This window comes from Kryptolebias marmoratus, linkage group LG1 (assembly GCF_001649575.2).
Source record: "Kryptolebias marmoratus isolate JLee-2015 linkage group LG1, ASM164957v2, whole genome shotgun sequence".
In the NCBI taxonomy this organism is placed as follows: Eukaryota; Metazoa; Chordata; class Actinopteri; order Cyprinodontiformes; family Rivulidae; genus Kryptolebias; species Kryptolebias marmoratus.
Genome location: NC_051430.1, coordinates 10,678,740 through 10,704,426, shown reverse-complemented (window position 1 = coordinate 10,704,426; position 25,687 = coordinate 10,678,740). Strand labels below are relative to the sequence as shown.

Below are 25,687 nucleotides of genomic sequence, written 5' to 3'. Positions count from 1 at the left end.
TTCCCGGAGTGTCTTGTGTGATCTCTTTACTGGCTCCGCTCCCTTCTGTCAAGGACCGGAGCACGACTGGGCTGGAATTGATAACAGGTGGCGGGGGAGGCGGTTACTAGAGCTGGAGAAATCGTCATTGTAGACCTCCAACTTTACGGAGTAATCAAGAACTGTTTCATCATTGATAGTTGACAACAGAGTTTAAACTGCCGGAAAACACCTACAAGTCGAACAGGTGATATTCGGTATTTTCCAGATAACCGAGCCAGTAAGGTTGCACGCCGTCTGCCTACTCTGTGTGCCGGTGTATAAATGAGGCGGACCCATTAACTGGGCAGACGTTACAAACAACATCCGGGGCTCCCAGCTTCTTGTCTGGCGACCCGTCGCCATTAGTGCGTGCTCGTTTTCTTTCGGACATATTTTTATTTGCAAAATTTGTTAAATTGGCTTGTTTTCCAGGCTTTGGAAAACGTTTAGCGCCTTGTTAAGGGCACGTTGTTTCCCTTAACAAGTAAAACTCTTAAAATTTAGTGGGGGTTGGCCCCGCGTGGCGACTTTTCGTCCTCTCCTTTAAACGGGCTTTCTAACTTGAGACGCTGAAACCGTGTCTCTATTTTTTTCCCTCAGTTAGTTTATGGTCAAGATGTCGCCGTGATGGAGTCTCCGCGTTTGACAGAAATGAATCGGGGCCTTCGTTGCCTGACCCGCACTCACTGCAGCCCGTTTTCTGCCTCCGGTTTGTGTTTTGATGCTAGAGAGCTCGGCGGCTCTCTGCCCGCAGCTCGGCCCCAGCAGCACCGCTCACCGCACGGACACGAACATGGAGAAAAACCCCAGCAGCAGCGCCGGCACCAAGGTTCCGCCCCGTTCCAGCTCCGCAGGCCCACCGCCGGGAGAATCTAAACCCAAAGCAGGTGAATGTGGCTCCGCTGGCTGCAGCTTAGCGGCCTGTGGCCTGCTCGGGCCTCGGCGGCTGTTTATCAGCAGCGTGACGTCGCTGTCAAAACATTTGACCCACCTACAGTCAGAGCTGATGCACGCAGAGCATTTTATTCCTCTATTAATGCACCACTTATGTCCCGTGTTAGCGGGCTTAGGCGGTTATCTGTTGTCTAAAGTCAGCTTATATCGTGACAGGATGACTTCTAAGAAGTGGTGGATTGCTTTCAAGACGTTTTTAATGAAAATATTGCTCATTAGCATTTGTTTTCTGTTTAATATTGTCCACTAAAATTTGCGTATGTTTAAATATGTTCCTTTAGCAAGCATGGGAATCGATCCTGGCTTCATTAAATTATTATTAGCTAACATTTAACTTGTAAAAAAAAACAACTATCTGGCACACATGCAAAGAATTGGATGGTAATACCATATCTGATGCAATCCAATAATCCTTTTTCCTTTAAATATTCATGTAAATAAACACATCTTTTTGGTCCCTTGAAGAGATATTGATCCATTTCAACAAGCTGAAGTGTTATTGTCAGCATCAGTCAAACAAAACAACTAAAAACTAAAAAAAAAACTAAACTTTTTTGAGGGTTGCCCAAGCTGTATTTGGTTAAATACAATAAAACAGAGTTCATAAAGAGTCTTAAAGTATGACAGATGGATGTTTTTTAATAATCCAGCAAATTAGTTTTGTGACCACAACAAACAAAATATATCTAACTGGTTGACAACCATACAAAAGAGATTAAAATTGTGCTAAATATGGATCAAACTGAGCAAACAATAATTAAACTGAGATTAAAAACTGTAAATGTGATTTTGAATGTGCGGAAAGAAAATGGGACTTGTAGAACCTGTATTTACTATTTTCGGGTTTGGATAAATATGGGATATAAGAAAAGGGGAAAAAAATGTTTGTGTTTCCAGCGTTTATTCCCTATTTCCTAAAAGATAAAAGTCTGGTTTTATAAAATTAAATTGCTCAAACATATGAAGTATGAACACGTATAAGATGGAAGTTATTTCTAATAGTAGCACTCTGTGTGGAGGCATAATAAAGCACTCTGTGAACTTATCTAAGGTTATAAAGATGCAGATCATTTATCACCAATATATAATGTAGTTTACTAGTCAAAGGTCAGCACAGCCCTGAGATCTACAGTAATTCACATTTACTCTAAATTTAACAGAATAAAGTTTTACTGAAGAAGACCTGATCCCTGTAGTTCAGATCCTAGCTTAAGTTGGAGTTTTAAGTGTTTATTTTGTTTACTCATTAATTTTCATTCACTTTTTTAAAATTCATTTTATTACATTTGGAGTGTGCAGAAAATGAAATCCCTACAATCACCTAAATCACCTTTGTTTCCAGACAAAAAATGGATCTGAGTCTGAAAATGTATGGACTTTTAAAACAGAAAGTGCGTAGGAAATTTGTAAGAAAAAGATTGCCATTGTGATTTAAAACAATTCGATGCATTTTGAATTACTTTCAAAATAATGGTGTTGATTAGCAAAATCTTGGAGAAACACATATATGCACATCATCATATTTAACATCTTAAATTAAAACCTTTAAGTTATGATAATTAGTTACATTAAAGATGAATATCAAAGTATTTATTTTCACAGTGGGATCTACAGATATTAGAACTTACACGTTTAAGGAAAGTGCTTTTTTGGGAGAACAATTGAAGAGGCTGAAATAATAAAATAAGATGCTTTTTGTCAGTGTACATGTACACAGACGGCGTTTTAAAGAGTACATACAAGCCTTGGGGTAGCAGCACATTAAAAGAAGTCAAGGTTAAAACAAAGTAGAGTAAGCTGTAACAAAAAAATCCACTTAATTTAAGACATTAAAAACTTTAAAATTGTACCTACAATTAAAAACAATTACACAGATGTTTGAAATACTTGTGTGACAGCTAACATGGAGCATGGTGGTAGGACTCTGGAACAGTGGAAACGATTCATGAAAACTAATTTATTCAGATTTATCTTATTTTTAAAGTATTAATACTTTTGGGCAAAGACAATATATCAGAAAACATCAAAACACTTCCCGATTGAATGTAGCTAAAGTGGACCTCTTTTTTTATTTATTTTTTTGACCCTGTAGCGTACATAAAATCCATAACTTGCTCAAGTCATTCAGTGTTTTGAACAATTGTTTTAGTGATTATTTTTAAAGTGATCGCTTTGTCTGTGTTTTCACACCCAATTTATTTTCTCGTTGATGTTTCAGAAGGTAAAAATAATGGGGGCTCTAAGCGGTACAGCCGCAAGCGTGAGCCCTCCTTCCCCAAAGCTGAAAGTTTCCCCGGCCCTCGCCGCACCAATTCACAGAAAAGCAAGAATTTTGACAAGAGACCCCCTCAGAGAGGTGGAGGGCGACAATATGGAGTTGCAGGTGGAGGACGACGTGAGGAGGTTCGTAATCAAAATCTTTGTGCTTGCTTAAAATAAGTTTTGTTTATTGGAAAAAGCGTTTTCTTCAGATTCTTGTCAAAATAAAGCTGATTATTTGTGGTCGCTCCCTGCCTTCCAGGTAGCAGAGACACGCCGGGCCGAGTTTAGCCCGGCTCAATTTTCTGGACCCAAAAAGATAAGCTTGAACCATCTGCTGAACTTCACCTTTGAACCCCGTGGAGGCAACGATGGCATCGGAGACGGTGGACACTCCTACTGGGGCCGCCGAAACAAGTGGGGCCACAAGAGTAAGCCCTTCAACAAGGAGCTGTTTCTGCAGGCCAAGTAAGCAGGCCCTGAGGCAGTCAGATTTACGCGTTAGAAAGGCCGGGCGTGAGAAAATGATGCCGTCTTTATGTTTCAGCTGCCAGTTTGTGGTGACTGATGACCAGGACTACAAGGCTCAGTTCACTGATCCAGACACACTGGTCAACTGGGACTGTGTGCAGCAAGTGGTGAGCATCAAGCCAAATCATTCAACATTTACAACCTTTTTGTTTATATCAAACACGTCGCTGCCACTGTGAGTGTTTTTTTTTTTCCCTTTTTAAATGATGCCCACAAAGACGAATGATTTCTGTGCGTCCACAGCGCATCTATAGCCATGAGGTGCCGTCTTGCCCGATCTGCCTCTACCCACCTGTGGCAGCTCGCATCACCCGGTGCGGACACATCTTCTGCTGGCCGTGCATGCTGCACTACCTGTCTCTTGGTGACAAGAGCTGGTCCAAGTGTCCCATCTGCTACGAGGCCGTGCACACAGCCGACCTGAAGAGGTGAGGAAGGAGCTTCAGAAGGGGGAGGGGGAAAAAAATATCTTCATTTAACCTTAACACTGAACATTATGAGTTTATGGTTTGTTACGGGCGGTTTCTGACAATTGCTGCTGTTGCAGTGTGGTTGCTATGGAGACGAAGCAATATGTGGTTGGTGATGTAATGACCATGCGCCTGATGCGGAGAGAAAAGGGGGCTCTGGTGGCCCTGCCAAGCTCTCAGTGGGTGAAGGTGGAGGAGCCTGTTCGCCTTGGAGGTAATGGTTTACAGTGATAATACTCAATAGTTGGTTTTTTATACATGATGATATTCAGTGGTTCGATTTATGATACAGGAAAGATTTTATACATCACATTGCAAAATAAGTAAAGAGACAGTTTTGTAGAAACAAAAGAGATTAGATTTGCTTCATTTTAATAAGGTGACAGTGCAGTTTAGAAGGCCTGCTTCCATTTTCAGTAGAGACTGACGGGAACATTTGTTTTGCAGATGCTTGTTTGAGCCCGTACTCCAAGCTACTGCTCACCTCCTCGGCTCAAGTCCTGAACCTGGTCACAGAGGAGAAGGCGGTCCTGCAGGCTCAGCTGAGCCAGGAAGAGGAGGCTCAGGGCTGCTTCATCCAGAGCGCCCTTTGTGTTTTGCAGGTAGAGCTGTTTATCTGTGTCGCAAAGCATTTGGGGTCCTTTGACTGGAGCAAAGCATCTTAATGTCTTTGTGTTGCAGGAGCGAGAGGAAATGTTGCAGCAGAAAACAGATGCGCACGGCCTTGATTTGTCCTCACTGACTCTGAAGGAACCTCCTTCCCCTGTGGAGGAACTGGTGACTAATATCTGCAGTGCCAAGGTGAGTCTTAAAACAAACCTTTGGTCCAGCCTTTTGGACAAAATTATGCCTCTGATGATGGACCAAATCACACCGTTTTCTTTCCATAATTATATCCGCTTCATTCATATGTGATCCTGGGTCTTGTGTCCCTCACCAGCCTGTCCTGCAGTACTCCTCTGCATTTGACGACGAGGTGGTGGAGCTTCCGGAGGACATGGCCGCAGAGCTGCTCGATGCTTCCGGAGCCGCCCTGGAGAGTGTCCCGGAGGAGGAGTCCTCTGAGGCTGTGATGGATGTTGTCCCAGAGCCTCATATTGACGAGCAGAGCCCAGCCAACCAGGCAGAGTCTGCACACCCTTCAACCAATGTGGTGCACGGACCTTATTATTATTTCTACCAAGGTGTGTAATTCTCAGCTCCCTTATGTGGCGTGTTAGCAAAATCTGTTCAGGAAAAAGTAATCAGCTATTAAGAAAAAAGCTGCACAGATTACAGATGTCCTGATCATATAAGTACTAAACATAAGGCACTTTTATATAGTTAATTTCCTTTAGATTGCATGTTTCAGTTACATTTTCTTCTCCTTTTTGTACACTTAATTATTATTTTTTCTTCCAGCTGAAGACTGCCAGCAGATGTTCCTGCATCCTGTGAACGTGCGCTGCCTGTTGCGTGAATACGGGACTTTGGAGGCCTGTCCTGACACAATCACTGCCAGAGTGGTGGAGATAGTCGGACACACAGTCACTGAGGTCAGCAGATAAGGAGACAAAGAGGCAGATCAGTCAGTCACGTTTATTGTAGCTTTTGCTTAAGATGGAGTTTGTAAAAACAATAAAAGGATTAGTGAAGTTGAACTTTTAATTCATGGGTTGCTTTAAGCTTCTGCTTTTAGAAAGTAATTATTGTATTGACGTTTTCGCTCTTTTCATCTCAGGAGGTTCGCCGTCGCAATCGCTATCTGGCTCACTTGCCGCTCACGTGTGAATTCAGCATCTGCGAGTTAGCTCTGCAGCCGCCAATCCTGTCCAAAGAAACTCTGGACACGTTTGCAGGTTTGAACAGTTTAAACTCGGGTTTTCCATATGAGCATTTAAACATGACCGTTTAAATATTTAGTCACGTTTAAATTGCCTGTACAACCTTCAGATGACTTGGAGAAAAGGAAGCGCCTGAGGCAGAAGAAAGCGAGAGACGAGAAACGCAGAGAAAAGCGAATTGAGATCGAAGAGAACAAGAAGCAGGGAAAATGTAAGCACAGTTTTGTGCCTCGAGATTCAAATTATTCTTCCTTTTGGGTCAGGATTTAATATGTTCTCTCACACGGCCTCTCAGATCCTGAGGTGCATATCGGACTGGAGAACCTGCATCATTTTCCAGCATTTGGCTCTCCGCCTCACAACAGCAGTCCCCCAGTCCAACCTGATTTCACTTTAGCCCCTCCATCACCCCTCAGCAGTAGTCCTTCCTCTGGTAAGATCACCTCTTCTATTTGGCGTTTGTTCACAGATGGATATAATATATTTAAATTATATTTTTTCTTATTCTCTTTCCTCCTTTGTTTTAGATGGAGTGAGATTCCCAAGTCTGAGTGTGTCCTCGCCCACCGTGGGCAGCGTGGAGGATGATTCGCACTGCATGTCCTTTGCACAGGTGCGTGTGGCTAAAATATTTAGATTGCTTATGAGAGGGGATATAAATGGATGTGCTGACATGGGGCTGTGTTGACTGTGTCTCCTGTGTAGATGCTGAGAGATGGGAAAGCCAGAGTTGATGCTGGGCCCAGGATCACTCCGAAGAAAGGTAGTGTGAGAATGGAAATGTTGTTGACTTAAAGCGCTTGTAGGAATCATGCAGGTCGATTGTTTTGCTCAACGCTATAAAAAAATGTGGTTTGAATTTAACTTAGAAAGGTTGTGTTTAGGTCACATTATGAAAGGATCTCAGGAATGAGAGCAACATGCTGCTTTAGACGTTGTGCCAATTAAATGGTCCAGGAATCCAAAGCTGCAGCCTCAAAAACGTTTCTGAACAGCACCAGATTAAAGACAGAAGAAATCTTTAGAAATTAATGTATTCTAGTCCTTCACAATCCTTCTGAAACAATAATAATTTAAAAATGCTTGCTACATAATGCAAGTTGTTCTTTGTATAACTTCTGCTTCACACTGCCTCTTACTTTAGACTTTTTATACTGATCAATTTAAAATGATTTCTCAGCAACACAGGATGAAATAAAGCAGCTTCAAACAAGTATTGGCATTTGGGTGGTAGCCTTAAGATAATAAAAATTAAGTATTTTATGTCAAACTGAACAGTTCTATTGCAAAAGAATGAAAAATAAGTTAATGACATTAAAAATGTCTTTTATTTTAGGATCTAAGTGAATTATCAGACCAAAAAGCTGATTTTGGCAGCCTAATAGCTGCATTCTTTATGTAAATTAGGAATGAGTGAAAATGAAAGAAGATGAGTTCAACAAAGATGGGACACTAAGATTTGACAGTGAAGAAAATGGTTGTATTAAATAAGTTACATTTATCACTAATTTAGAGTTCAAAAACAACTTAATGTAAAGACAAAACAAAATCTGATTTAAGGTAAAATGGGGAGAAATTAGGTTGCAACAAAAAAACATAGCATTTGATTGTCATCAGTATGAAGGCTCAGTATTTCTTTGAGGTTTTATCGTTTTCTGCTAACAACATATATAATGTATATAAAATTGAAGTTAGTTGTCATATTGTTCTTGTTTTATTTTGTTAAACAATCTGTTTAAACAAACCTTATCGTCATTGTCCTCTGAAATAACTTGAAAATGATCCAACCGTGATATTAAGAGCCACAGACTTTGGAACAGGACTAACCCCCCCACCATCAGTGTTTCCAAACTCGAGTGCTGTTCTGGTTTAAAGTTCAGCTGTTCCTCTCCCCCCTCCACAGATAAGCTGCTGGCCCCCCCAGCAGCAGACAGTGATGGAGAGAGTGACGGGTCAGATCGTGTCCCCGTGCCCAGCTTTCAAAATTCCTTCAGTCAGGCTTTCGAGAAGGCACTTCTGCAGCTGGACAGTGGTCCTGCTTCCCCACCACAGCATGTGGTTGAACCAGGTTTGTGACTTTTACAAATCAGTTTTCTGTTCAAGTGATCAAACGTCTCCACCTGCTCTCATCTTTGCTCTCTCTTTTTTTTTTCCAGATGAAAAGGGAGGAAAGAAGAAGAAAAAAAAGCAGAAACTTCTGTTCAGCACCTCCATGGTTCACACAAAGTAGACGTGGGATCATAATCGTCTATCTGCTTTGGTTTATTTTTTTTTGTTTTTGTTTTTTCTTTCCCTTTCCATGCTGATTTTCTTGGAACTGTGGAATTAGGTTTCAGTGTGTAGCCAAAGTTCATGCTGCTTCAGACATTGCTTGACTGGTTTGCTGTCTTCCCCTCAGGTTCATTCATTCATTCATTCATTTTATCTCCTACTATAGGTCGGAGGTGTTCATCAGCCTCCTCCTGTCACTGAAGGCCTTTTGGGTCACTTGTAGTTCAGATGCTAAGTAAAGAGTTGTAACAAGTTTGCTGACTTCAGCACGCTTTTGGCTTTCGTGACTGTCAGATACACAGTTGCCATAATTTCACCCAGAGCATTGCATCTAGGACCCATTAGTGTTGGGAAAATGTTTCGAGGGTGCTTCAGGCTCGAGAAGCAGCCAGCCAGCTGTGATATGTTGCACCGTTTGAATCTTTCCGAACACTCAGCATTCAGACAGCATCAGTCTGGAAACTTGTCAGTTTTTCAATGTTCATCACAGGTAACTACTTAAAGCCGTCGGCCCTTCAGGATCCTACATTTTGGGGATTGTAGAAATCAGAATTGTAGTATTTCGTGAGACCAACATGAATTCATGTTATAACACAGGCAAGTAAAAACAGTATTGTATGAAAAGATTAATTCTGTAGGCGCAACAGAACATACATATTCTGCTCGGTCAAAGCTGAAACACGCACCTACTTTTCATTAAGTTTGCCCCAATTCTTTTTTGTTTGACCTGGAATGTTTAATGACTTTAATTTGATCCCTTTTTATTTCAGTGTTGGAAAAAGTGTGAAGCTGAAGGACGACTGCTTAGATTTAAGAAGTGCTCGTGAAACCTAAAAGTGGATTGGATTATATTTGTTTGAGGGTTCTTTAATTTCCCTTTTTTTTGAGCAGGTTTATGGGCTAAAAGCATAAATAGTATGTTGCTATGAATAAAGATTTATGCACAATAAAATGACTAAGCTGCAGTTCATTATTAAACCATAAGTCACATAAAGTCGACATCTTATTAATGCAGTACTGGCTCTGCTCCACATGAGGGCAGTCGTGATAAGCCTGCTTTATATAGTAGAATACAATGTTTGGTAAAGTAAAGATACAGAACTAGTAAAAAGTACCTTACCTCACAAGTTATTGTAGCGCAAACAGATTTATTTGACGCCTAAACCATTAATTCCTCATAGAAGTTAAGCTTAAGTCCAGTTACTTGAACATCTATTAGTTATTTAAGCTGTTAATCATTTATGAGTTAACGTCTGGAAAATTACCAATTTATTTTTATGTCTCCAGGATGGGATAGTTCTTGTCCAGTCGTATCCCATTTAGTTAAAATCCGTGAAGTTGTTTATATTCAGCACAATGCAAACCGGAAGTTGACTATGTGCTGTCACAATATTTCTTAGGTGGCTTGACTTGTGGTTTAAATCGCGTATTAAGGTAATATTTTACAAATTAAAAAATAGTCTCCCGCTTCTTATATTTTAAATACATCAAATAAAGAGGAGATCGCAAGTATAAAATTTGAAATAATTCATATCAGCTTTTATTTTGAAGGTAATGTCCGGAAGTGCTGTGTTCCGCTAGTTGACCTGATGGCGCTGTGGTCGCTAACCAGTCAGGTGGCTTCCTTGCTGCTCAGCGCTTGTCTAGTCTATCCTGTCAACAACATTGCAACCTGAGACGGGATAGACACTCGTTTGGCTGGCTAAGTTAACCTGCTAACTTAGCCAGTCTGCTAGCCTCTGTGTTAACTAACTGTCACGGCTTCTAACTGCCGTGCGAAGTTTGCTCGGGAATACCGAGTTCAAATTTGTTTCGACGCGAGAGGCGAGGGAAACCTCCGACTTCGCCGTCCGGTGAGTTATCTCCACCGTGGATCACACGGCCAGCAGCAGGGACAGGTTCAGTCAGTGTTTCCATTTTGTTGGTTCTTGAGTTGTTAGCTCACGGGTTGCTAGCGAGCAACTGGTGGTTGCTGCGTTTTTGTTTCCCCTTGTTTTTAAGTCCGCGAAGTTCCCAGGGCAGCCTCGAGGTGAAAGGTTTTCTCCCAGTACATCTGAACATTTGTGCAGGGTTTTTTTTTTCTCAATGAGACGCACTTCTGTTGTGTTCAGGCTAAGTTTACGTTTGGCTCAACTGGACCGAGCCCTGTCCACTATCAGGTAGTTGAAATTATCAGACAAGGAAGAGATAACACTTGTTGAAATGTTTAATCTGGAGCAGCTTTGTTGTAAAGTTGCTGTAATTTATTGAAAAGTGAAGTTGCAGACACTTGTTTAAAGTTATTTAATCACTGTTGATCTGTGTAAGCATCTCATAATGAACCAAATGAGGTGTAATTGGGTTATATTTGTAATGTGACCGTGTGTGGAGGCAGCCTTAACATCTGAAGGATAAACAAAATCTAGTTTTGTGGTTAATTTCACATTAACAGTTGTGTTTATTTATTTTAATGTGACTATTGAAGGTCATATTAGTGCTGATGAACCTCTCCCTAATGCTAAACGCTGCTGAAGTCCTATTTTGGATGACAGCTGCCAATTTTAGTTGGAGTTCCTTTTTCTTTTGTAAAGTGGATGATGGTAGGTTAATTTGACACTGTTGTGTAATAACCTGAGATGGGTTGTGATAGACTGGCAAACGTGAAGTTGTATGGGACATTCCTTGTCTAACCTTTGTATAACCGGCTGAGCCAGGTTACTGACTTGATATATTTTGGTGTCAAAACACAACAGAGACTGACTGTGTGCAGGTTTACCTTGTGACCTACTCATCCACACAGTTAAAATCAAAGAAACATGTCTGCAGCTGCCCAGAAACAAACAAAGAAGGCATGCTGCTTGTATGCTTAGCTTTCATACTGCTGTGAGGAGGAGCAAAATGGGTTTCTAACATCTTTAATTGTTGTTGTTTATGGTTTTAGTTAAGACTTCTGTGGGATACTCAGCCCCATGTTTAAGCCTATATAAGGCAGACACTTTCCTAATCCCTGCTGTGCTGCAGGACCCACCATCCCAGTGAATGTTTAGCATTCCATCTTGGCAGAGGCGTTTCCTGTCAACACGAAAAGGTCCCCCCTTTTTTTTTTTTTTTTTTAACGCTGCAGTCTTCTTTATTTCTTCATTCCGTGTCATTATCGTCAGTCTCATTCAAAGCTAAAGGACAGCCGTGTTTATGGCGCTCACAGTTCCAGCGTTCACAGATTGAATTTACATGAACATACCGTAGTGAGAAGAGAGTGAATCGTGGCGAGTCGGTCTTGATCTGGGCCACGGTGCAAGTATACAAAATGAAAGCAGCGAAAGCACAGTGGCGCAGGCTGAATGAATTTCCTGGAGCATTTTGTTGCACTTTACCTCTGGACATATGCCATTGTCGACTCAAATGTATGGGCGTGACTCTGTTTGCTCAAGTCTGTGTCAGTGTTCACATTATCGTGTATTTGCTTTTGTAGGACGGCGTGAGAATACCCCGGTGACACTGCCTTTTTTGTTCCACTGCAGTGATTTTTTTTTTGTTTTGTTTTCTTTGTTTTTTCCCCCCTCTCCATAGTCTTGCTTTGTTGATGCGAGGTGTATGTCTTCTAGGCTTCTTTGCCGTTCCTCTTGTGTGATATGACATCGTGGCTTGGTTTCAACAAAGGCCCAAGCTCTACAGCAGACGGTTGACATCTGGTCAGGTAGGATACGCCGGCATTGTTTGTTGCAGTTTGATGTCATTAGCCTAAAAGAGCTGGCTGGTCTGTGTAACAAAGCAACTCAACACAACAACATGTGGAAAGCATTATCAGATGTGAGCAAGCCTCTTAAAGGGCCAGCAAAGGAGCGCTTGACTTTATTTTCCTTTTCTTATTACCATAGAAACAACAAAAGTGATTATCATCGTCGTCGTGCGTCAGAGCGACTTTGCGACCTAATTCCCATTGACCTTTGAACGGTGAAGGTTTAATAAAGCAAAAGTTTACTAAAGATAAAACCGGGTCTTTATTTGCAGTCTGATATAGGTTTACAGTGTAATTCCTCAACATCTAAAACTAACATACCTGAGTTGCAACAAGGAAGGTAACCGGCAGCGTTGCACAATTGTCCGCCCCCTCCTTATTGCAGGAGCAACTGTAGAAATATGGACGTGTGATCGCCACAACACCGGTATTTCAAGTTAGTGCGGCACATTTCCAAGTTAATTTGATAAATAAGAATTAGATATGATCTTTAAGGTCTTTTTTTTTTTCCTGGAAGAGGCACGCAAAGCTTCCAGGATACACAAGGCGAAAGAATGCATTGTACTAACATTATCGTAGCTACCTGATTGTAATGGCTCTCCTTTCAAGGAAACTACAGTGCAACTTTAAAACATTTAAAGTGCAATCTGTGTGCTTTAATAAATGTTAAAAAAAGAGTCTTGAATAGCCATCAAAACACTTGTTACTTGAGCTCACCACCAACACAGCTGGTGACTGGACAAATCAAATAAAAACATTTGCCATTGTAACAAAGATCAACAATGTGAATAATAACGTCATGTATTAATTCCTTGCAGCTGTTGACCTTTTTGTATTATTCTTGTTTAAAGGACCTTAACCATAGTTATTAGATCCACCTGTGCAATAAGAGCTTCAAGTCACAATGAGGAAGTCAGTACTCCTGAGTGACAATACTAAAGTAGTCAGTAAAAAAAAAAAATTTTAGTGGATGAATCCAGCATTTTAAAGCTAGATTTTGTATCAAATCTGAGTTTGCTATTATTTTATTGCTGATGAATGGGGGAAGAAAAAAGGTTTTGCTTTGGTTATTCTGACAAGTTTTTTTTTTTTTTTTTTAAATTTAAAGGATGGCTGCTCAGGTGGAGGTTCAGACCGGGGAGGTTGGGAGGACAGTGGCGGGTGGGCGACTCCACCTGAGTCCCCTGACTGACTCCAGTAATAAAAGCCTCATTGAGATCCCTTCTATTAGTGAATCCCATATCATTGTGTCAGCAGCTGACAAGCCTGCTCCGAGCCCTAAGCCACGACTCACCCCCAAACCGTTTGCTGTGGAGAAAAATCCCACTATTAAGCCCATATTGGCTCCTAAACCCCAAACCAAACCCCGACCGGAGTCGACTCGCCTCGCTGGATGCAAGCCAGATCCGCCAAATGCGCCAAAACCAACACCAAGGCTAGGCTTGACTAACCCTAACCGTCCTGCCTCTACCTCCTTTAGAACTCCTAATAAGTTGAACACGGGACAGACAATCAAACCAGTAGTCCAGCCCTTTAAACCAGCTCCTCCTATTGACCTTACAGAGCCCAGTAAACCCACCCGTCCTGTGCCAGCTGACAGGCGGAAACCTACTTCATCGGGTTTGGCCTATTCCAAGAGCCTTAAAACACTTTCACCAACAGAGTGGTCTGGAACTACAACAAAGGAACACGAGAACAAGCAGAACGGACAGAATAAAGCTGGAACCTCCATAACAAGAGCCAAGTCTATGGGTTCTCTTCTTGAGGTAGAGAAGGATGAAGAGGAACAGAAGGATAAAGTTCAGCCGGACGTATCTGTGATACTGCGACCCCAGCCCAGAAGCTCTAGGCCCAGACCTGTATCAGCCATTTTCCCTGGCACTCCAACTAAGACAGAGACGTCAGACCTTGCTCCCCGCTGGGTTGGGAGACGACCCCTTTCAGCTGACCTCACATCAAAGTTTGAGTCCATTGGTCTGTCTCTGCATCGTAAAAGCCCTAATGTAAACACAATGGAGAACACTCCGACGGAGAAGGCACCTCCGCAGAAGAAGGAACAAGAGAAAAATTCAAACAGCTCCACACCTGAAAGCACTGAAGGTGCAGCCAGTCCGGGCCCCTTTGACCAAAATGAGAAAAAGGCAGAAGAAACTACTGTAAAAGATGCTGGCATAAAGTCACGGATTAGTCATTTCTTTGATTCATCGTCCTCTCCGGGGCCCGGTGCTGCAGGTCAGGATCTTCACTCTCCAGTGCTGCCGGTTTCCGAACCACCAGAACCATCAGTGGGTGTTAAACAGCTCATCAAGCAGCTAACTGAGGACGTGACTCCAACTCAGAGCCCAGTCTTGAAACCAGCACCGAAGCCCCGCCCCTTACCCCTTGATCTTACTAAAAGGTAAGAATCTCACTTAATATCTCTCAGGTCGGTTCCGCCGTTTGGTTTGGTTCCTCGTCTTTGTCCGCCACTTCCATTGTCATGCATGGTTTTTGTCTTGTGTGGTATGTGTTCATCAGGTTCTCACCCGAGAGGTCACCAGACCTTGGTTCAGTCACTGAGGCAACAGACCGCGCAGGAATCAGCAAAGATCCCCAGAGAGGGGTAAGCAAGGGCCTCACATTTTTAGGATCAGGTTTTAGTTGGGTTCAGTCTTTCTTTAGCAGACAAATAAGAGGAACACAGAGAAGACATGTTGCAGATTACTGCCTTTGCAACCCAGCTTTTATTGAGATTTGCATTTTTTTTAAAGTACACAAGAAAAAAACCAATAAAGAGCATGTTAACGCATTAGTAGTAAAATCCAGTGTAACTGCGTAATGCAGTATTACTGTAAAGATTGTGTACTAATGCTGTAAACCAAAGTAAGCCTGGGTCAAGGTGAAAAAATAAAATAAAATAAAAAAAAAAAAATCAAAGCCAGATATACAACATTGTGAAATCTGAAACATCTAGAGTTAATTATCCCCTGTGGCTCTCGGTAATAAAACACGCAAAGATGAGATCCATGAAAAAATAAGGCTTTGATTGGCGCTTCAGCACCACACCCATACATTCGAGGTCAACGTAAAAAAACACAAAATCCTTTTCACAGTTCTTTAAACCGCTAGGGATTGTTCCCATTCTATTTTTGTTTTTACACTGCAGGAACGTGGCTGTTCTTAACACTTCTTAAAACGGCTTTTATAGGACACATTTAACTCCAGCTCGGGAGTGAAGCTTTCTTTGCACATAACAGGATGTGAGCGGTCCATTCATATAAGCGTACGTTGAATGACCTTGCGAGGTGAACGCTCGCCCACCAATTAAAGACTTATCAGTATTTTAAACAAGAACTTATTGTGCTGGAGAGGTATGACTTAGTTTTACCAAAATTCAACAGTGACAGAAAATTAAAGTTTAGGCCTTATTGAGCCTTTGTCTCATTGAAGAAATACATGATTTTTAAACAATGCAGGCAAAAAGAAAACGACTCAAGCAGGATTGCAGAAAAAAATTAAGAAAAATAACAATAATCAGCGTGATTTGGATAGAAAGAGCAATAAATGATGGTTTATTGAACTCAGATGGATGATTGATGTTGTTTATTCCTTTTTAAAGAAGGCTTTAAACAATGTCAGGTGTCCTGAAACATTTCTTTATATTTTCAGATTTTTTTTTTTTAATATATATATTGATTATCGGTAAAGCTCAGAACAACAGATTTGCACCAGTCGTCGCCTCTTGCCTGGACCCAGATGGATTGTGAATCCTGGGTTATGCTGCAAGGCCTGAAAAATAAACAAAAAGGATGCATGCATGCATGCTAAGTGTTTAACATCGTTACATTCATGTAGAACTTGTTGGTTATGTAAATCCATCACATATTCCCCGTTAATTATCTTGTTCATTCCTTGAAAGAAAGCGTTGCACTCAGATTGACGTTCCTTACAGTCTGCTTTGTTTGCTGACATGTGAATTTTGTCCTCTAAACCTCTGTGGCGTGAAAGTACAACCTGTCACAGGTGTGGTAGCCTCATAGCTCTCCTGCTTGCCGTTTGAAGCTCATATTCTCAAAAAAACATAATTCTTTTTTAGCTCATTACACCCTTAACACAAAACACACACACAGCTTCAGTTACAGCATTTGTTGTGATTGTTGATGAACGTCACACCCAGGCGCAAGTGATGTTTTCCCACTAACTACTGACTGACTTATCACAGCAACCCTTTGACAGCGCGAATGCATAAGAGACAGTTTTTTTTGTTTTTTTTTTTGTTATCTGCTCTTTTTGGGGGAGCCGACAGTTCCTTATGACCCTCAGAAAGCCTTTAGGACTGTTTGGATCAGCAAATGTGACTTGATGACAGAACAAGACACAAGATCTCAACAACTTTCATCTCATAACTGGTAAACTCCTTGTTTTGTAGGAGTTTCTGACCCAAGCAGTCCCATGTATTTATTTGGTTATTTTTAAAACTACTTAAAGCTTCCAATATGTGTTTTATTCTTTAGCTACACAAAGCACATATTGTACGCTACAGTCATGAAAATAAATATATTTTGACTCTCAAATGAATAATGAATAAGTTGTGCAGCAGGATAAGTCTCTTCTCAGTAAGGCTGCAATTGGTTACTTTTGATGGGATGTTCCCCAATCATTACTTTGAAGAAGAAGTTGTTTTTTTTTTAATAGGATGCATTACTTTCTCAAGTTTGTTTCTGAAAGAAACTGTCGTGGTGTTAAATTTAGTGAAAGTTTGTCGAATGGATGTTCCCTTTTAAGTTGAGGCCTGTTGGGAGATCTTGATTTTTCTAACTAGATGTCTTTATTTCTGCAGGCTGAAGAGTCAGCTGTCACTCCCAATGACCACCAGATGTTTTTGGATTTGAAAGACTCTCCGGAGCAGCTCAAAAAGGTCTCCACGCCTGAAGGCTCCGAGGCCGGGCAGCTGTGGGCTGCTTCCAAGGAAAGTGGAGCCAGTGGTGACACGCACACGGTGCGGGCATCCTTGTTTGAAAATGTTGTGGAGAGGCAACGGGTGTTGGTGATGGACCAGGGCGAATCTGCAAACACAGCCAAGGACTCGTTCAGCTTAAAGGAAGAAGAAGTTGACGAAGGAACTCTGTTCACCGCCACCTACAAGGAACCCGTATCTCCATCGAGTCCTCTTTGGGTGTCGCATGCGTTTGACACCATGCAGGCAGTCGAACAGAGCAGGGCAGTGAGTGAGAGTGTCCCAGTAGCCCAGTGGGAAGACAAGGCCACGACCCTCCGATCTAGGCGTTCAGAGGGGAGCAGGTCGGTGGTGGAGAGGAATGAACCAGCACAAACGCAGCCAGCTTCGGCACTGAGACCAGACCCGCAGCCACGATATCTCAGAATAGGAGCTTTACAAAAGTGGACCACCTCATATCTTGACGAAGATGCAAGTCTTGACCAAGGGATGTTAGGGGAATCCGAATGGGAAGGACAAGTGGCTCTGGATAAAGATCGAGACAGACAAAGGGCGACGTATCAGGAGGAAGTGTCCGCATCTCCCAAACGATCAAAAATCCCGCAGGTTGAAGAACAGACAAAACCCAAGGCAACTTACTTTGCTTTGACTGGACAAATGCAGGAGCCTTCTTCTCCTGGAGATGGAGGAACGAAGTCTGGGGACATCTTTGATGATTTCTCCATGAGGTCGGCTCTGAGCGGCTCACAAGGAAAGGCCTTTCCAGCAAGAAGGAATCCCTCACTAGAAGAAGCCTTTGGGAGAACCTCTCAGTCTCACGAGAAGTTTGATGAATTGATGCTGAGGAGCCACACCTCATCCACGGACATCAGGTCACAGATGAATGAACAAAGCAGAGAAGAAATGATAGAAGCTGACAAGAGAAGAGAGCAAAAAAATGAGGCAGAAAGGCACAGGGCTAAAGTTAAAGAGCTTGAAAGGGAAAAACTGAAACAGCTGGAACTGGAGAAAGAACGAGTAAAGGAGTGGGAGATGCATAGAGAATTGGAAAGGCAAAGACAGGAAGCACTGGAGAAGGAGAAACAAGAATTTGAGCAAAAAGAGCGTGCATTGGAAAGACAAAAACAGACTGAGCTTGAAATCCAGAGACTGCAAGAATTGGAGAAGAAAAAACAGAGGGAAATTGAAAAAGAGAGACAGTGGCAACTCCAGAAAGAAAAACAACACGAACTGGAGCTGAAGAGGGAGGCGGAGAGGGACAAAAAGCGTGAAAAGGAGAAGCAGAGACAGAAGGACGAAGAGAGGCAGAGGGAGATGGAGAAGAAAAAGCAGTTAATGCAGGAGATGGAGAGAATGAAAGAGATGGAGAGACAACAACTGTTGGAGTTTCAAAAACTCAAGCAGAAAGAAAAGGAGATGCAGCAACTTGTTGAGTTTGAAAAGCAGAGGCAAAGAGAGAAGGCGGAGAAAGAAGCCGAGAAATTAAGACAGGTGGCATTAGAACAAGAAATGTTGAAAATGAGAGAACTTGAAAAAGAAAGGGCAAAAGAAAGGGAGATGGAGATTGAGCGTCAGAAAGAGGTAGAGAGGGAAAAGCAGAGGGAGCTGGAAAAACAAAGACAACGAGAAAGAGAGCATGAAAAGGAGAGGCAAAGACAAAGGGAGGAAGAGAAGCAGAGAGAGTTGGACAAGGAGAGAGTGAAAGAGATGGAGAGACAGCAAGTTTTAGAGTTTCAAAAACAGAAGCAGAAAGAGAAGGAGATGCAACAACTCGTTGAGTTGGAAAAGCAGAGGCAAAGAGAAAAGGCAGAGAAAGAAGCGGAAAAACTCCGACAGATCTCTTTAGAGCAAGAAATGTTGAGAATAAAAGAGCTTGAAAAAGAGAGGATGAGACAGAAGGAGATGGAGATCGAGTGGAAAAAGCAGAAAGAGCTGGAGAGACAAAGACAAGTTTTAGAGAGGGAGAAACAGAGACAGCTGGACTTCGAGAGACAGCAGTTGGAAAACGAGAGGCTGAGGCGAGAACAGGAGAAGGAGAGGAGGAGGAAGGAGGACCTGGAGAGTCTCAAGGAGATGGAGAAAAGGCAGCTGTTGGAGTTTGAGAAGCAAAAACAGGCAGAGAGAGAAAGGCAAAACTTGGAGCTTGAGAAACGCAGGCAGAAGGAGAAGGCGGAAAAGGAAGAGGCAGAGAGAATGAGGCAAATTGCCAAACAGCAAGAAGCAGAAAGGCAGAGGATAAAGGAGAAGCAGAAGAAGGAGGAGCAGGAGAGGCTCAGGTTGGAGTCGTTGGCCCTCAGGCCCAAAGTTCTTGATCTGGACTCGGTGCTCAGAAACGACCAGCTGTCGAAACCTTCTTCTCCTCGCAGTGACCCTGCCACACGCTGGAGGGAGCCGTACAAACCTGCCATCCTGAACATTGACTCCTTTACATCTCCAGCACATCCCTCCCCAAGTAAGGATGTGTTGGCCGTGTCTGGTATTCAGGGGCTAGATGCTGAACCTGGGGTCCGGCTCCAGCCCACGCCTGAGAGAGATGTTAACTGGAAGGTGCCATCACAGACCACAGTGGGCTTCTCAAGCCCAGTGTGGGCAGCATCTCCTCAGGATCCCTGGGAGCTGCGACCGGTCGAGACGCCAGTAGTCAAACCAGCCGAGAACAAAAAACCGACAAACAAACTCGGCCCCGAGGAGCTGCTCTTCAAGCAGGAGGAACGGCTCTCCAATCCACAGAGGAACTGGTCCGCTTTCTTCAACGAGTCTCTCTTCTCGGCTCCTTCACCAGGAGCGGACCCAAAAACGGGGAGTGCTTCTCGCGAGCCGTCCGGCAGTGCTCCTGGAGAGCAGGTCTGGATCCCAAGGGAGCTTCAGTCTGCACAGAAGAGCAGAGGAGAGACCCACAACCACAGGAGGTCCCATGGATTCCAGGTGAGCATAAGTGACATGACTGAATGACTCTGCTTACACTCTGATCTGGTGTTTTCTTCCTAAGACTTTGGGTATAGGGAAATGCTATTAGTAGCAATTGCCCTTCAGGATAGTGAAGTGTGGGAAATGAAGTCAAATCAGATGCACTGTTTGCATCATTCAGAGAACAATTTACTTGGATTTAGAGTGTTGAAGAAGGATCCAACAAGAAGCGATCACTGGAGAGAGGTGTAACCACACCTGTGGGGTTATCAAGCAAGTTATCTGAACAAATTGGTGGTGGCTAATTAGTTTTAGCTTCATAAACAGCAGGTTGTTTTGTGAAGAACCTGGTGTGTGAACTGAGAGAGTTTCGGACAAACTTTAGCTACTTCATGCAGAGAAGGTTCACCAATTTTCAAACTCAAGGACAAGATCAGGTCGTCTGCTGTACACATCGCTGCTGTGTGCTCCTAAATTTGTGGATATCCATTATTGATGAATACATACCTCTCTCCTTTTGACTAAACTATATAAAATAAAGTCTTATGTGTTAGTTCATACCAGAGTGAGCCCAGATTTCCACATTTAAGCTGCAGACAGAAGAGTAGCAGAGCCACAGCCGAGAGAAAACCTTTGGGATGTTCTGCTATTCATAACTTTTCTATAAATTATCCAAAGACGTGTAAATTTGTCTGAAATCACAGAAGTGGCATTGTTATGAATGGTCATTTGAGTCAGATGATGTTGTTCTTAAAAAGAATCAGGACTTCAGTTTCAGCTTCAGTACTTTGGAAATGACTCTAATTTTAAAATTATTAATGGGTTTCAAATTTATTTTTTTTTGCATAATAATAATGTTTTCTTTCTAACAACAGCAGCATAAACATGTGAACAAGAGCAGCTTTATTTTAAATTTGGTCATATAAAATAGTGTTTGTGAGCCCTGGGAGTAGGAGATAAGCAAACAGATGCTTTCAGAAAGCAGAATGCAAATAATATACGATGCAAAGGAAATTCTGTCTGTTTTATTGTTTTTAAGAAAACTTTAGCTTGTGAGAAAAGGAGGGATGAACATGCACTAGCTTAATTTTTGGTCAGTGATGTTCAGATTGTCTAAATTTTGATCTATAATCAGAAACTTGTGCTTTTTAATGTGTGTAAATTACACTTTGAAGCAGTTCTTGTGAAATGTAACTTATATTTCACGTTCTCTAAAATATTCTTAAGAGTGTCTAGGTTCTAAAATCTACAGTTTAAAAAATAGTCAATATTATACATTTCCTTCATATGCACCTAAACAGACTTCTCAGTTGTTTAAAAAAAAAAAAGCAGAATTTGTGCTTCTATCTGCTGGCTTAGATAAATGTTGACTAAGATAAATTGAACAATTAAATAAAATAAGTAAAATTAAAATTAGATGTAATTGCTGATTCAGCAGTTCCCCTTTTCTTTCATTCTGGTCTAATATTATTTACAAGCTTCTCAAGATACCACAGATTTCTCGTGTTTCATGTGAACATTTAAAAAAATTGAATTCTCACCTGCTGGCTTTACTCTGAATGGTGGGACCCTTTTAAATGAAGTGTTTTGGAAGCAATCGTTATATTTATTACAATTTATACATTGAAGTTTTGCATAGATTCAGTGTTTCCAGCATTCTAATAAAATTGATGTTGAACGCGTGCTTAACTCTGGTCCTTGTACGCTGTTAGGAGTTGAACAGGATGAGGTCTCGGAGCATGTCCCGTCGATCGGCTCCTTCCAGCACGGCTGTGGAGGCAAGTCTCTCCAAGATGAGGAGCCGCAGCGCCAACAGGGAGCAGGATCGTGCCAGCTGGGTGAGTCCCTCTGCAGCCTGACGTTTGCACAGCGCTGCTCGAGCTGTTGCATCAGCTGCATGCCGTGTGTTTCTGACCACTGTGTTTCAGAATGATTCCCACACACGTCACAGTTGTGTGCAGTCGACGTAGAGCAACGCTGCGTGTGTCATGGAATGGAGAAAGCTGCTGTTCGAGTCACAAAAGAGCTGATGATTAATGTTGTAGGCATCACCTCTGCCTCTCATACACTCTTGGCAAAAGCCGGTTAAACATCTTATTAGGTTTGTAATTTCAGCTCAGAATAGACACATGAAGTACGTTCTATCACTGCTAACTCATCAGGAACTTGTCTGCATGATTTGGGGAAACACGCAAAGCAAAGTGGCCAGTCCCGATCATGTGTCCTGCAGCTGAATGCATATTTGTGTCAGCTTGTTCCCCTTTTGGTTCCACCTGTTCTTCAATCAAACCTGTATCCGATGCAGTTTTTCCAGGTTTCTGAACTGGTTGAGCAAAAAAATGCGTTTGCGCGGTTTTTTTTTTTAGATGCACACATTACACTTACACACCTGTCATTGTATTCAAGCATTCATTGTTAATCAGCTGTTCAGGGTTGGGTTTAGTTTGCTCTTTGTTGTCAGCACTAATTGTTTTAGGCTCACCCTGTTTTGTGCGCTGCTGTGATACAGACCTCAGACAAGGTCTCTACCGCCATCTAGTGGCTGTGTTCGCAAAAAGCTGCTGACGCTGCTGCTCTACTTTGAAATATATGAATCGTGGTGCTAATTGCAATGGCTTGTTCAGATAAAGGAATGCAAACTGCTGACTAAAACATTGTACATGTTAGAAGATCCTCTGCATTAGAGATTTTACCCATTTAATACCCATTAAAGACTAAATGGATTGGTCTGAATGGGAAGGAAATGCTTGACCCTACAGTCATTACACTGTATGATTGTCTCTTTGTCTTTGTCCCTGGCAAATGTACGAATGATGCTGGAGACAACCACATACTTGGTTAGAAGTAAAATAAGGCTATAAATCATGATTGATGCTGATTAATTAGAACGCTTTGCTAACAGTGGCCTGTGAAATTAAATAAGTATTTTATAGTTACAAAATTATGTTTTTCTTTTTTTTTGTCCTGTTAAGAGATTTATTCTGCTCTCAAATGTCCACTTCATTCTAGATATAGGAAAGTATCAGGCAGGAATGTACAAGTATTCACAAACATCACTTTACATTTACAAGGCTGGTTGAAAATGTGTTTTTTGGCATTTGTGAAATAATTGTCAGCGAAGAAACCAAACCATCTTGTTTCAGAATTATTATAAAAAGGTAAATACATGACTTGACAAACTGATCTGTCTCTACAGCTCCTTCATGTTTCTGCTGAACACCAGATATATTATAGCTATATTATGACTTAAGTTGAATTAAATAACATAAAGAGAGTCTCTATGGGAAGGTTATAAACAGTTATTATCTTACCTGTTGTAGATGGCTCTTTGAACGTCCTCAGTTTGGAGAAAGTGAAATGACATTTGCTGCGAATTGGTGCTATATATATTTAAACTGAATTGAACTGAATACTTGTCCTGCAGATCTGTTCAAAATAAAGATATATTAAATATAATAAAGATTCTTAAACTTGAACTTGAGATCTGAACTACTGCTTTAATATAACTCTAAAAAGTTGTTGAGGATTATTTTTGTTACCTCATTTTTTTAGCTCTACACGATGAACAAAGAAAAGTATTTTAAATCCTTTTTCTCCACAGCTTTGTAAAAACAAAGCCTTCTTACATTATGCAGACTCCCTGACGGTGGTTATTGTCCGTCAGACCTGGATGTGCCGTACTCTATCCTCTGTCTGTCGCTGCGTCATCTTCTTGACGTTCCCCCTGGTTGAGTTTGTGGCTGAGCTGCATTAAGACTGATGAGGTCAGGAGAGGAGAAGTGATGAGCAACCGTGAGTCACTTTCAAGTGGACGCTGTTCCTAAGAGAAGGGAAGTTAGGGGAGCAGTAATAGTTTTTCATTGATTTATTTCACGCCACAACTCTTTGTAATTTTCTTTTGTGGGTAAAGACAGTAGAAGGGATGTTAGCATCCGGTGAAACCTAATGTCCAGCAGCTAGATGTGCATTTATAATTTTTTATTTTATTTTGGAAGTAAATGTTTCAACTTAAAGGTGTTTCATTTATTTAATTATAGCAGAACAAATAAAAAATAGCCATATTCTAATATCTTGAAATAGTTTATACCTGTCTGTGCATTTATGATATCAATCAGAAACTCATAACACTTTATTAACAACTTTTTATTTTGTTTTGAATGTTTTACATTTTAAATATTTTTTTAACATTGAATTTTTCTCAGATTTTTTATCTTCCCATGTTAACATTCCTGCACAGTAAAATAAGAACCAAAACTTGCCATTTGAAAAAACAACAAAAAAAAACAAGGAACATTATTTTCATTAACATAAAAAATGGGGATGGTGAAATGCCACCTGTGTGTGAGAACATAAATAAAAAAAAATTATGAATAAATCAAACAAACAGAATGTATAGTTAAAACAAATGGAGCTCTCATGGTCTACAAAACAAAGCTGCTCGGCATCTCAAACAAAAATCCTCACTTGTGCTGGATAATGATAAACTCCTGAAGCTGAAATATAGTTTTTGATTAAGGGAAAACACTAACCTATTAACATAAACATTATTATTATTATAAGTGACGCACCCCCATGGTAGATAATGTTTTACCACCCAGCCTGCAAATGTAGCTGAAACTATAGCAGAATTAGCTTAAAACTATAGCTGAATTAGCTGAAATTTTAGCTGAATTAGCATTAGCATAGTTTAATAGCATACCTGCCCGTACCTGCAGAATGCTTAATAGCATTCACACAATTAAAACGTTGAAGGGAAAATAATAACTTAAAGTTTCTAAATTGAGTTTAAATGTGGAAACACCCTGAAGCCGTTGAGAGGCAGCCGTGTTGAGGCAGAGACATTCAGGAGAGTTTGTGTTCTGCTGAACATTATCAAACCCTTTTTTTTTTATGCAGCGTGGCGCCACAAGGAAGATGATCTACCTGCAGGGGGCGTATGTGTTCAGTGTTGGAGCTGTAGAGAGCTCCTCTGCTCCAGTTTGCTCAGAGGTTAACTACATGAGGTGCATCTGGTCTCGCCCGCTGTGGCTTTATGCAGGGTAGCATTTCATCTGCAGAAACCTGTTTACGTTGCCATTGTGCGTCAGGAACGTCTGCTCTGCTGTTTGCATGACTTTGACTCGGAGTGAGAGTTAAACAAACACACACTTGTCCCCCGTTGATACTGCTGTGTTTTTGTCCACAACGTGTCGACAAACTGGTTGAGCATATAATTAAATTCCATTTTCGTTTTCCTCTTTTCTTTGAGCTTCGTGTGTTACAAATCTATAAATAGTTTTGTTTTGTTTTTATCAAAAGGATTATGCACTTGCCTTCATTGGTTTCTGATTATATCACAGCTTTCTGTTTTTTAACAAAGATTCTGCTGCCACATGGACATTGTTTTCACTTTTTGCGTCCGCATCTCTCGCTTTGCTATGTAGTCACTTTCTTCGGCTGCTACTGAATCAAACGGGAGCGACGGAGCACTGCAGAACATATATCACCCCCCTCCTCCACCCCCTCCTCCCCTTCCTGCTCCGAATCAGAGACCTCCCATTCTCTCTCTGCCTCACTCTCTCCGATTCCCCTCCGCACTCCCTCTCTCCACCCAGTTTCTCCTTGACGGTGAGTCCTATAACGCTCACTGCGAGGAGCAGCAAAAGCTGACGCATTTTCTCCTACCTGCCTGTACCTGCAGAAGAACCGAGGAGGGGGAGAAAGAATCCCTTCCCATCTTTCGTGGGCTGACTTTTCTCCCACGGCACTCGCTCCCGTTGCCTCTGTTTGGCACTGCATTGGGTGTCCTCTGGTTTTC

At 41.7% G+C, this 25,687-nt stretch overlaps 2 protein-coding genes across 3 annotated transcripts in view; both read left to right on the top strand.

Annotated features, from left to right (window-relative positions):
• Window positions 1-355: 355 nt before the first annotated feature.
• On the top strand, window positions 356-9,284 carry rnf10 (ring finger protein 10). Its single transcript, XM_017414679.3, has 17 exons — window positions 356-908; window positions 3,194-3,378; window positions 3,497-3,702; window positions 3,782-3,872; window positions 4,009-4,193; window positions 4,313-4,449; window positions 4,683-4,837; window positions 4,917-5,036; window positions 5,176-5,419; window positions 5,637-5,770; window positions 5,956-6,073; window positions 6,168-6,269; window positions 6,354-6,491; window positions 6,586-6,671; window positions 6,764-6,821; window positions 7,962-8,126; window positions 8,215-9,284. Exons 1-17 carry the CDS (start codon window positions 743-745, stop codon window positions 8,286-8,288), a joined length of 2,364 nt encoding a protein of 787 aa, XP_017270168.1. The 5' UTR covers window positions 356-742; the 3' UTR covers window positions 8,289-9,284.
• A 676-nt stretch (window positions 9,285-9,960) lies between these two features.
• The window catches only part of si:ch73-138n13.1 (protein piccolo), a 29,834-nt gene continuing 14,107 nt past the window's right edge, over window positions 9,961-25,687 (top strand). Inside the window, exons 1-6 of one of the 2 annotated variants that reach the window (XM_017414643.3) lie at window positions 9,961-10,182; window positions 11,914-12,005; window positions 13,156-14,445; window positions 14,565-14,649; window positions 16,867-19,908; window positions 21,603-21,728. In XM_017414643.3, coding sequence (XP_017270132.1) covers window positions 13,157-14,445; window positions 14,565-14,649; window positions 16,867-19,908; window positions 21,603-21,728 — 4,542 coding nt within the window. In that variant the 5' untranslated portion in view covers window positions 9,961-10,182; window positions 11,914-12,005; window position 13,156. Of the gene's footprint in view, window positions 10,183-11,878; window positions 12,006-13,155; window positions 14,446-14,564; window positions 14,650-16,866; window positions 19,909-21,602; window positions 21,729-25,687 lie in introns of both variants that reach the window. The other variant, XM_025005595.2, reaches the window with a different exon arrangement.